The sequence below is a fragment of the Clavispora lusitaniae genome, assembly GCF_014636115.1.
Source record: "Clavispora lusitaniae strain FDAARGOS_655 chromosome Unknown tig00000078_pilon, whole genome shotgun sequence".
Taxonomy (NCBI): Eukaryota; Fungi; Ascomycota; class Pichiomycetes; order Serinales; family Metschnikowiaceae; genus Clavispora; species Clavispora lusitaniae.
Window position 1 is genome coordinate 1,559,099 of NW_027093977.1, and position 12,288 is coordinate 1,571,386.

General features: G+C 46.6%; 3 protein-coding genes across 3 annotated transcripts; 2 read left to right on the forward strand and 1 right to left on the reverse strand. All coding sequences in view use genetic code 12, as the record gives it.

Annotated features, from left to right (window-relative positions):
• Nucleotides 1–983: 983 nt before the first annotated feature.
• HGT3 (Hgt3p) lies at nucleotides 984–2,702 on the forward strand (the record flags this gene model as incomplete). Its single annotated transcript, XM_002616017.1, has 1 exon — nucleotides 984–2,702. One exon carries the CDS (start codon nucleotides 984–986, stop codon nucleotides 2,700–2,702), a length of 1,719 nt encoding a protein of 572 aa, XP_002616063.1.
• Nucleotides 2,703–4,520: 1,818 nt separating this feature from the next.
• Nucleotides 4,521–5,228, forward strand: FOB63_002912 (uncharacterized protein; the record flags this gene model as incomplete). Its single annotated transcript, XM_002616016.1, has 1 exon — nucleotides 4,521–5,228. The coding sequence occupies one exon, from the start codon at nucleotides 4,521–4,523 to the stop codon at nucleotides 5,226–5,228; it is 708 nt and encodes a 235-aa protein (XP_002616062.1).
• Nucleotides 5,229–9,168: 3,940 nt separating this feature from the next.
• On the reverse strand, nucleotides 9,169–11,100 carry LAP4 (Lap4p; the record flags this gene model as incomplete). The annotated part of the gene is made up of 1 exon (XM_002616015.1): nucleotides 9,169–11,100. The coding sequence occupies one exon, from the start codon at nucleotides 11,098–11,100 to the stop codon at nucleotides 9,169–9,171; it is 1,932 nt and encodes a 643-aa protein (XP_002616061.1).
• Between the last annotated feature and the right edge of the window lie 1,188 nt (nucleotides 11,101–12,288).

A 12,288-nucleotide genomic window follows, 5' to 3' on the forward strand; every position in this document is an offset into this window, starting at 1 on the left:
TATTACAGGTTCAAAACTTCGTCTTCCTTAGAAGTTTATCAGGTGTCTTTTGCCCGAATGTCTCATCGCTCACTATAGCAACGGGTTCAGCTATCTTCTTGCATCAGACTGCCAAAGCAATAGGGCGGTACAATTTCATTGATAAGTAATTTACCTGCTGTTTTTCTGAATTGATTTTTAGAAAACACTTTCCATTTGCGTTGGGGTCTGCTACACATTTGCGCACACATACCAATTTTGGCAGAAACGCACAAATTGGATACAAAAAACAAGGAAAATAAATCCAAGGAAAAATAGAACAAACTCAATTCACCATAAAACAACGTGAGAAAGACACCGCTATGCCAATTTCCCTCTTCATCCAAAATCACGAGATTCTTAATTAGCTTTGGCCATTGTCCAGAAAGGCACGGTCCTTTAAGGCCATGTTTGTAACCAATGACAGTGAAACACTCTTACAAGAACTGGGTCTGTGAAGTAGAAAAGTAATGGAGAAAAGTAATGGAAAAAGTGATGAAAAGTATTGGGTAACGAAGTAATATAGCGAAGTACATATCAGTAATTTGAGTGCGAAGGTATTAACGTAATCTGCTATACTTTAGTAATAAAGTGTCAATGACATGCCGGAGATTCATCAATGGATTGTACATAGCTATTCCGTTGTAGGCACAAAAGGCAGTCTCCGTTGACCGACAAAGTTTATCGTTGGCAGTGTCCTTGATAATCGACCGACAAAGTTTATCATGCCGACTGTACAAGAGCTGATAGCGATTTCGACAGGGTTCGATCGCGCGAATACACAACACCGTCTTTCTTCTTGCGGTGTTTCTTGCCCCGTTTATTCAACAACCTCCTATCTTTACAGGCTCCGACTGTCCTTCTGTCATTTGTCCCTCTCTTTTGTGTCTGTCTGTCTCTGTCATCAGTCGTGCTATCGCCTGCACACACCCATATCTATCCCCTGGCGATAAACCAAATCAACAATGACACAGAAAATCGCCGACACGTTTCTCGTGGGCCGGGCGCTTTTGAACTTCACGTCCATGTTCGTGTCGTTGGGCGTGTTCCTCTTTGGCTTTGAGCAGGGCTTGATGTCGTCGCTCTTGACCAACAAGTACTTCAAGGCCTACTACAAGAACCCGAGCCCTGCGGCGGTGGGTACCATGATTGCCATTTTGGAGATTGGCGCGCTCTTCTCGAGCTTCGAGGCCGGCAAGGTCGGCGACAAGATCGGGCGGCGCAGGACGATCCGCTACGGCTCGTTTATTTTCGTTGTGGGCGGCTTGGTGCAGGCGCTTTCGCCCGACATTTGGGTCTTGGGCTTTGGCCGCCTTGTGGGCGGTGTGGCCATTGGCTTTTTGACCACCATCATTCCGTGCTACCAGTCGGAGATCAGCCCCCCATCCGACCGCGGCTTCTATGCGTGCTTGGAGTTCACCGGCAACATCATTGGCTACCTGACGTCGATCTGGGTCGACTACGGCTTTCTGTTTTTGGAAAGCAACTTGCTGTGGCGCATGCCGTTGGTGTTGCAGTGCATCATGGGCGCCTTGTTGTTTGCCGGCACCTTTGTCATTGTCGAGACCCCGCGCTGGCTTTTGGACCACGACCACGACGTGGAAGGCATGATTGTCATCAGCGACTTGTACGCGGACGGCGACGTCGAGGACGAGATTGCGCGTGTTGAGTTCCGCCAGATCAAGGAGCACGTTTTGGTGGCGCGTGTGGAAGGCGGAGAGCGCCTGTATCGCTACATGTTCACGCGGTACAAGAAGCGGTTGTCTGTGGCGTGCTTCTCGCAGATGTTTGCGCAGATGAACGGTATCAACATCATCTCGTACTATGCGCCCATGATTTTCGAGGCGGCCGGCTGGAAAGGCCGCGCGGCCATCTTCATGGCCGGCATCAACTCGCTCGTCTACATTGCCAGCACCATCCCGCCGTGGTACTTGGTTGACAACTGGGGCCGCAAGCCGTTGCTCATGACCGGGGCTGTGGTGATGGCGGTGTCGCTTTTCGCCATTGCGTACCTGTCGTACTTGCAGAACCGCCACACCCCCAACGTGGTTGTTGGGTTTGTCATTGTGTTCAACGCAGCGTTTGGCGCCAGCTGGGGCCCGATCCCGTGGATGATGAACGAGGTGTTGCCCAACTCCGTGAGGTCGAAAGGTGCTGCCACGTCAACAGCCACGAACTGGCTCTTCAACTTCATTGTCGGCGAAATGACACCCATATTATTGGCGTCTATCACCTGGCGCACATACTTGATCCCCGGCTCTCTGTGTGTGCTCTCGTACTTGTGCGTGCGCTACATGTTTCCCGAGACAAAGGGCCTTACTTTGGAGGACATGGGCTCGGTGTTTGACGACTCCAGTCTGGTGTTCTCTTTCCACCTGGGCTACGGCGCCACGGACACCAGCTCGACCCGCAACTTGTCGGTCCACGAAAACGAAAATCAAATCCGCCCTACCGCGGCCCAGTTGGCCCGGAACCCGGCGTCCATGCGCTCGGAACTTGACGGCCTCATCACTGGCACACCTTCGCTTCCGGAGCCAATCAAACCAGTGCTGTCTGAAGTTCCGTCTTTGCAGGACGATCTGGCCATTGATCCGCCACCTTTGGCAGATCTCCTTGCGTTTAAACAACGCAAACGCTCGTGGTTGGGACGGGGGAAGTACAATGCGCTTGCCTCAGCTCCATGAACAGGTTCAAGATGAAGTAGATTTAGACACAATTAGAAGAAAAGTGTTAAGAATGCGAGTAGGATACAGAGTTGAAGAAATGAAGAAGAGAAATGAAAGAGGGTGGAAGACTAGTATCTGTTTTACCTTACTTCAATGAATGAAGGCTAAACCGAACACATGACAATTGTGGACCATATGGTTCAATTCCATAGCTCAATGAAGCAGTTTCCGTAGCTACTGGTCACGCAAGATGTGATCAACGATTAAGAACCAGGAGAAGACATGAAAGATTTCAAATGACCTCAATCTTTGTTGTACCTCTATCACATATTCGTTAAAAAACACGCAAGGCATCAATGTTCTTGGGTACGGAGAAACAGAAGGATCTGGGAAACTGATGAGAACTCATAACGTCCTTGTATTGTATAAACTCCATTACAGGCCAAGCTGAAGCGACTGTTTTCTTTATAGTGAATTCAATGCCACTAAAGTATAGGCCAGGTCCAGGAATCCAGGAGCACAATATTATGCTAAGCTAGTAGTTCAGCTAAATAAAGACTGGTGACTCGTTTACCCAATACCATAAGGTGAATGTCCTCATAGTTGAGAATGGCCACTTTTACAAAGTTAGAGATGACCCAACCCACCAGAGTTACTAGAGATCTTCCAACACGATGAATAAAGTACCCTATTTTCATTCAGCAAGCTGGAAAATCATGACCTACTTTGAGTATCTCCAGGTCGTAATATGTTCACAAATGAGAGGTTTTCTGATGTTCTAATTGTTCATGCACCCTATCAGGTTGGCGGTAGCTTTTAATTCTTCAGTAACTCTCTAACTTCTTTACCTTCTATTCCCGCAACTATGTTCGTCATCAGAGAGATTATTGAAAACGCAAGTGGAAAACACAAGTCAACTTGTCTCGATGGTTTCTGACGCCAGGGATTTAGGCCAGTAACACCAGTTTGTAGGTACTTCGGTGTTTACCCGTTATGCATAGACATCGGAAAATATACCTTGAATGAAGTTTATGGGCGCACGTTGTGTAAAGCTCAGATAAATTTGTTAGCAGGAGCAGATGTAGGACCAACATCTTTATCTGGATACTGGCAGGAATGAAAGACGCAATTCTGTCTCTGTAATATGCTCAATTCCGCCACCTCAAAACCATTGTGGATGTCTACAGTTGAAGAGTTTCGAAACAGAATCAGGAAATAGAAGTGGAATGAGCTTGCACAAGCATTTGATTAAGCATTCGAATAAGCATTCGCAGAAGCACGAATAAGCATCCGCATAAGCATGAATGAGCATTCACATAAGCATGAGGTGTTTTAAGCACGAATCGGAGATGGAACGAGGAGTTGAAGGCATTGTTCCTACTTCAAAGCTTAATGGCATAAGTGGTTCGATCCGAGTTATCATCTCATCTCGCCCGAGAATACGAATTCAGATTGGCCACGAAATCAGATTGGCACGAAATTCAAAGTCACGAATTAGATTGCCAACACCAGACAATACCACACCAAAACGACCGAGACGAGACATGCTTAGTCAGATCGCGGGCCTCCTGTTAGACGAGTAGCACCGACACATGCAAAACAGAATGGGCCGAAACGTTATTTTAGCCGGGCGAAGGTGCTCCTAATCTTGGGGCATCTCCGATTGTGCGCGTTCTGTTTGCGTCTCAGATGGCTGTGCTACGTCTGTATTTTCTGTATTTTCGATGTTTTCTGTATTTTCTGTATTTTCTGTATGTATCTGTGTTATCTGTGTTATCTGTGTTATCTGTGTTATCTGTGTTATCTGTAGTATCCTGATTTGTATTCTATGGCTTTATGTTTCTACGTTCTAATTTCGTCTACTTGCCTCTTTCTTTTGACTTCTCTCGTCCCTTCTGTCCCTTCTCTAGTCTGCTCGTGCTTGTTGACATGTTGTGTGCGTATGCATGGACATTCCGCAGCGGTCCCGGCTGGGCCAATAAAGTGGGTTTCTCGAACGCGCCGCGGCTTGTGTGCCTGAGTATCTGCGCAATGACATCGCCGCCCCCCCAAAATGGCGCGCACCTCCTGTCATGGCCGGCATATGCATCAGGTACCGTGCATGTGTTTGGGCAACTCTTGTCACGTTTGATGTGGGCATTTGCGTGTCCGACGGTTAGGAAACGGCACAAGCTATATATTGGGTGTCGTCTGCTTCTCCTGGGCCCTGTCCACCACCAGTTTCTTTATCTTCTCATGTCGCTTCTTCTTGACTCGCTGGCGCTTCTGGAAAGCAACCCGGCCACCGTGACCATGCTACTGGGGCTCCAACAGTTGAGCTCCATCTCCAACGTCGGCGACGACTCCATCACGTCGCAGAAATGGCATCTCGGGGTGACAAACGGCACGCAGACCGCCAATGCAACCTTGTCTTCGTCTACGGGCGGTGTTTCTTTCAACCAGACCACAAGCTCCAAGAGCGGCGGCTCCAAGGGCGGCTCCAAGAAGAGCTTGCTTGTGGCTGCGTTTGTCGCTGCATGCGTCGGAGCTGGCTCTATAGTATGATTGTACGGTGTTGGGAAAAATTTGCGTGCTGTAATGTACGGTGGTTGTGATTGTGCGTGCTTGTGCATCGTCTGTGTGTGCAGGCCCCATCGCCTTGCTTATTTATGTTTTTGCGTGCGCCCACCAAACGCCGCTCGCAACTGTGGCGGGCATTTTTTTTGGTGCACGGGTGTATGCCCTCGCGGCTCTAATGACAAATGACAAATGACAAATGATACCCATGTAGAACCGAGAATGTAAAACATTCAAAAACATGTAAAACATGGACAAACGTCTGAGACAGACCGAAAAACATTCGAAACAACGGACAAACGTCTGAGTAACAAACCAGCAAGTAACACAATCAAGGACAGTACCCTTTTGTTCAGACCAATAATCATCGAGGTCTAGAAGAAATTCAGCACGAACAGTTATTAAGCGGTACCTTTGGAGTCATGGATATGCACTTTAATGCTGAAGATCGAAGAAAGGAAGTATCTTTTTGTTACTTGTGTGCTGGCCTATAATCATTTGCATACTCTAGATTCTTATTGGTTAAAGCCGTAGAAGCGAGCAACAAACATAAGCAGTAACACAAGTCGATTCAGTCGATTTAGCCGATTTAGCCGATTCATCGATACGTCGATACGTCGATCCAAACTTGTCCGAACTAAGCCCAATTTGCATAGTCTTGCCGTACTTGGATCTTCAGCCTTGCCTATTCCTACTTGACACTTACTGTTCTCGCTTGACATTCTGCCGTTTGGCGTTGGAATTTGAACCCATGCCAAGTTCTTTTGCTAGTTCTGGATCCTGGAGACTCGTTCATGGGAGGTGAATTTACTGAAGTCTAACTGAATCAGGCAACCGGCGAAGCTGGCTGGCCTGGTGTCGCCTGACTTGTATTTTTGCCATCTTCTTTTGCCCAACTCTTGTATTTTACCATTTTTTCGCCAAACTCTTGTATTCTCTCCATCCCAACTCTTGTATTTTCTCCATCCCAACTCTTGTATTTTCGCCAGCGAAATGCCATCCACTCTACTTTGCCCTGTAGTTTGTGAAGCATTACCAAGCACGCTCCATGACAAAATCTAGGATCGAAGCTCAGATACCGTCGTAGTCTTGAGCATATGTCGTCACTGGTAAGTATGACCACTCTATTCAAATTCATTGCCACAAACTTAGTTCCCTGTGCTTTATCCGCAAGTCGAAGATTGACCCAATAGTCGAAGATTGAGACAGTCAGGGAAGAGTCCAACGGATTTCAAGTTTCTGTGCTTATCTCAATTGGTTCTTGAAACATGGACACTTTCAAAGGATGGAGTCAGGTGTCTTCAGTGGTAGTCAACTCGCTTGATAATCTGCCCATTCTCTATCTTGTCGAACAAAAAAAGTCCAGCCGATCAGTTGATAAATGTGCTACCATTGTCAGTTTGAGCTAGAAGGCAAATCAATGACACTGGCCCGGAAAAGAGACCAGAAGTTGTCTTGAGGAGTAGAAGCATTCCGAAATATACCGGTAGCTAGACCGCCGCCACCAATGAGAAATATAATCGACGACAAGTTCCTTATCTAGTAATTCCTAACGAATTTTTTGTGATTTGGCCAGTCTATCGTTTCTAATTGGTTTCTATCAACCGTTCATGCCAACTTCCATGTCTGTGACGTTAGGAACGATGCTTTTGCGTTAGAAGAGGAACCACTCGTATTTCCCACATCAATTGCCCTAAGGCAAAAAATACGGGTGCTTTATTAATCTGCGCTTCTGTAAATTACCAAAGCTCAAAGTGCTCCCCTCGTCCTTTTGTTCCAAAAAAATCTTGTTCCTACCCCTAGCAGATATTTTTGAGAAGCACTCTTACTTATTTTCCGACAGTCCAAGATTGCTCTCTGTTCCGTACGCAAGAGAAGATCTAATTGCTGGCTTTTTCTTACTCAAAAATGCTTATTCATTTCCACAGGTCTAGACTAGAACTGCGGTTTTTTTCCTCCACAGACTTGGAACTTTGGCTAATCCAGTAACACCATTCGTACTCTAGCGCCTAGCATGCCTGGTGCAGACGCTCCGTTACGCAGTGTACACTTTACATGGAAATTGCCTGCACAAGCAGTAGATTGTGCATTTTTTAGTGGCTCCGCATACACTTTTCGTTTAGCGTGCTAAAATCGCTCGGTTGGGGCAAGCTTAACGTTACGAGCGAGAAGGTGCTGAAAACTTTTGAAGTTATGTGGGTTGCGAAGGGCTTTCTCCTTGTACTCGTATATGGCCTCTGAATGTTTGTATTCAAAATATTCATGTGTATGTGCAGCGTGCATTAACTTCTGCATGCAGAATAATACCGAAGTCTCTGGCTAAAAAATAACGGAATGGGGTGCAAATAGGAGCCACCGTGTAGCGGAAAGATGTGTAATTTCCGCCGCTAAAGATGTTTCTACTGCAAGTAACTGTGCAACTTCGGCATTTCCCAAGTGGAAGCGGCGGACCGTTGTGTTCACTTTGACCAATGTGCAACTTCCCCTGATCCGAACACTTAATTCATTTAACCGAGGTCCAGTTTTTCACTTCAACAAGAGATTGACTGCTTAAAAAAAAGCAAGGCTTTTTATTACTAGGATAGGAAGTGTGCCTGACCACACCTGTCTCAGTTCCTCTGGTTGAAAAACAACATTGAGAAATGCAAATACAGTCCCCTTATGGAAATTGCTTATGCACATGCTTGTGATTATTTTCTCTGCTACTCTCCACTTGGTATTTTCCGTGATGTTCGTATCTTGCCTTTCTTTTGATTCGTAAGCCCCGCTTTACCCTGGCGAAGATCATTCCCTTCCCAACTGTCTCATGACTTCGTAAAACGTACTAGAACATTTCCTCAAACATGTTTCTGAGACGATGGCACGTCTGGCTAGAAAGATTTATTGGCGCTGAAAACCGGTGTGTGCCACATCTGTTGTCTAAATCCGGCGGGCTGTGCCCTGCAAGGGCCTGAAGACTAGCTGTGAAACTTTCTCCCCGTGTCCGCCAATACTTACCTCTATTGTTTTTACCTTTATACTACTCCCTTCATCACACCTAATCTCCGAGAGAAGAAATAAAGATTTGTCTAGACAGAAGAGCGGAAAATAAATTTCTTTTCCTCAAATTTGAGGTTACAGCATACCAAGTTATGCCCTAATTGAGAAGCTAGCTTAAAGTAAAAACAGGGCTTCCAACCCCGGGAAGATAACGTGCCTGCGGTAGCGCTAAAGTGAAGATGAAGAGGAACGGGGATACTTTTCCGCATTACACACTTCACTTCGCATTTTGTGTTGCAAAAAACACGCAACGGATTCCTGGAATAGTTCTGTATGTTTTGGGCCCAAATCTTTGATAGACTGGAAGGATTCAGGATGCGAAGACTAGGGGTTGCCGTTTAAAGTTTCTCAAATGCCGCTGCAGCCGGCCATAATATAATCAAGCAGTGCATGGCGTACAAAATAACACGCGGTGCAGTAGCGCATTTGCGCATTAGCGTATAGCCGCAGATGCAGAATTCTGGTATGCATACATTCATTCATTCGTGTATTCCATTGCATTATTTCATCGGCTCGATCCTTGCAGAGACGCATTCTAGAAGATCATTTTATGGCACATCGTAAAAACATTTTAGCGAAAGACAGATAGTTGGGAGCCAAAGGGCCAATTCTCCGTTAATAAAAGCCCCTTCGTAAGAGTGAAAACCTTCCTCAATGTTACCGCAGCTTTATCAAAACACGCATAAGTACCGCAGCAGCGTATTTGAGCATGAAGCGTGCTGTCCCGAAAGGTCGCAAGAGGAAATAAGCTTTATCAACCAGCATACTTCAACAACATGGGAAAAAAATAAGAAAAAAAATTGAACAAGAAATCGGAGGAAAAAAAATAAAATGAACAGAAAAAAACATAAACAGAAAAAAAAAAAAAGAAATGAGGAACACAGTAGTCTCACAGATAGTCGATAGAGTCCATAGTCAGACGCCAGTGGGCAAAAAACGCACCAAACGCTTCAATGCCTAGTCCTGGCTCTTTGTATCCTGCTGCAGCTCGAATGCTATGCATGCTGAGTTGAGGCAAGCCCACGTCAATAACTCTTGCGCCCGTATCTGTGGCAAGCATAGGACCGATAGTCCCGCCAGACGGCATGTCGTTCCGGATGTGGAACTGCTGAATACGTAAGCCGCATTTGGATGCGATGGATTCCATCAATAACACGCCAAGCAGGTCTGTCATGACGTGGCCGTTTGCGTCCTTCTTGAGGGTAAGTCCTGTGTTAGGAAGGGGATAATGTCCCGCCAAGTAAGCCTCCTTGAAATTTGGGTTGAGTGAATGCGTCACATCTGCAGAAAGAAGGACCGAGTTGGCAAAGACGCGAGCGACAGAGTTCTCTGTATGTGGCAGGCTTCGAGCGTATGCACTGTTTGAGTTTCCGCAAGTCTCCGGGATTCCTGAAGCAGAGCCAGAAGCGGCCGCATTGCGGGCCGACACCAATCTTTCCACCACGCTGTTCAACAACTTTCCCTTTGCGCCTGTGCGTGTAGCAGAGCCGATTTCCTCGTTGTTGGCAAGGAAAACAACGTGGCAGCTGTCGCTTTGGGCCAAGTCAATGTCCGACAACGAAACAAGCGCATGGACAGCACTGAAGGCACACAAGCGGTCGTCTATTCTTGGAGCAAACATGAATTCGCGTTGCAAGCCGCCGCGGGCAGCCGGCTGGACATCGAAAAGCTCCAAGTCGGCGGCGCACAAGTGCTCCACTTTGCAATTGGCCAATTGGGCGAGGTACCGAAGCAAAGAGAGCGAGTGACGCCCATATAAGGGCAGGCGTTTTTCCAGAGCGGACGGCGGGGCGTCGTCGCCGCCAAAGCCCATCACAGGAACCATTTTCGTTTCCTGGTTGTACGGAAGAGGCGCCGCAGCGCTTCCAAAATGCGGCGCCAACGAGGGAATTCGGCAGATGGCATGGCGGCCCGACGTCACGAGGCGAGACGACACTTTGCCCGACTCGGCGTCACGGACCAAAACAGAGCCTGCAATTCCCAAGTCGCGGTCGAGCCAAAGATGGTTGAGTGCGCCGGAGTACGCAGCTACACCCAAAAGATGAAATCCGTCAACGGATTCTTTGAGCGACGAAGGCTTGAGTTTTGCTGTCAAGGCGTCTACGTGTGCGGCAACAGCGCCGATTCCTTTCTCAGGCAGCCAGTTCTGGCCCACAACTACGGCCACCATGGCCTGGCCGCCTCTTGTGACGAAAAAGCGCAGTCCGCCAGAAATATCGAAGGTGTCTCTTTCTGCAACGGCGCAAAACTGTTTTTCCTCCAAGAGCCGTGCAAAGAAGTCTATGGCGTGGTACGTGGTGGGGTTGGTGTCGGTGAAATGCATGTAGCGGGTGCAATAGTCTTCGTAGAAACTCAGCGGGTTTGTAGAATGGAGCTTGGCGGAATGTTCTGTAGAGGCTTCTGTCTTTGTAGCGGCAGATGCGCTTTTGGCTGTCGATTCTGCTGTTGTCGACTGTCTTTCATGTCTTTCATGTCTTTCATGTCTTTCTTGTCTCTCTTGTCTTTCTTGTCCTTCTTGTCCTTCTTGTCTTTCTTGTCTTTCTTGTCCTTCTTGTCTTTCTTGTCTTTCATGTCTGTCATGTCTTTCTGCCGTTTCTGTCTCTGCCAATTGCCTTTCTGCCGTCCTCCCCTCCGTCTCTGACAGTCCAGTCTCTCTATCTTTCTGCTTGAATGCATGCTTGCCGCTTTTGGACGAAAAGTACTCTTGCGTGTCGGACTCCAGGTCTGTCGGCTCAGAGTCCGAAGACAAGACGTTGTCCTTATCCAAAATGACAAACGTCCGCATCATCTCATGGAGCTCTCTGTTGTTCTTAAGATCCATACTGAAAGCAGAGTCGTAGCTATCTGAAGCGTGGAGATATGGGGTACGGGTGTATACAGGCTACGGCTGGCCACACGGCCAGACGGCTAAAAAAAGACCATCAGATTGCTGAAATCGTCTAAATGCTAGAATTGCCATTCAAGTAAGATTTTGAAGCTAAGAGTTTGCTAGGCTTCATGCATTCGCAGAATGCCTATCTACTTTGTAATTCCGCACGTCAAAGCACAGGTAATGATTGTCAGTTTCTCTAACCGTTCTGTGTTTTTTATTTGTCTGTCAGTTCCTCTAACAGTTCTGTGTTTTTTATTTGTCTGTCAGTTCCTCTAACAGTTCTGTGTTTCTTATTTGTCTGTCAGTTCTGTCTGTCAGTTCTGTCTGTCAGTTCTGTTGTCTTTTATATTCTTTGTCTATCAGTTCTGTTGTCTTTTATATTCTTTGTCTATCAGTTCTGTTGTCTTTTATTTTCTTTGTCTATCAGTTCTTGTCTGTTAGGTCAGGTTTTGTCTGTGTCTTCAGTTCATTTACTTCCTTTGTCAGTTCAGTTCACTGGTTCAATTTCTTTTCCAGTTCAATTTTTTTTTCCAGTTCAATTTCTTTTCCAGTTCAGTTCCCTTTTTGGTCTAATTTTGCCAGTACACTTTTCATCTTTAGTTTCGTTCATCTATCTATAATTTGGCGATCTACAATTTGGCTACACTTTAGCTATTTACAGTTGGCCAACTATAGTTTGTACTTCTGTCTCTCAAGATAAACCGTACCGGCACCTGGGTTGGAAACTCTGCTAATGGAATTGGCACTATAATTGGCACTGCGGGATTATTTGCCAAGCCACGGCTATTAGTAATTGGGTCCTCGCAAGTGAGACATTGTAAGCAAAACAGCAGCGAATTCCCGAACCCCAATCATCTGCAAGCCTACGCCATAGCCTGGATTCTCGGCATCCCAATAGACTTTTCCAAGCCATTAAGCGAGATATACATGATAACGTGCGGAATACTGCAAGCACTTGCCTTACAATGGACTTAAATTAGATGCTCGGATAAAATATGCATGCGGGCGTAATTGGGCCCCACAGCGAAAAAGGGTGGTTTTTCAACAGAAGCAAATTGTCACAGGCCAAGCATATGAATGGAATTAATATACACAGGTACAGAGGAGACCAAAGACTTCGATGGCACTGAAACTTCA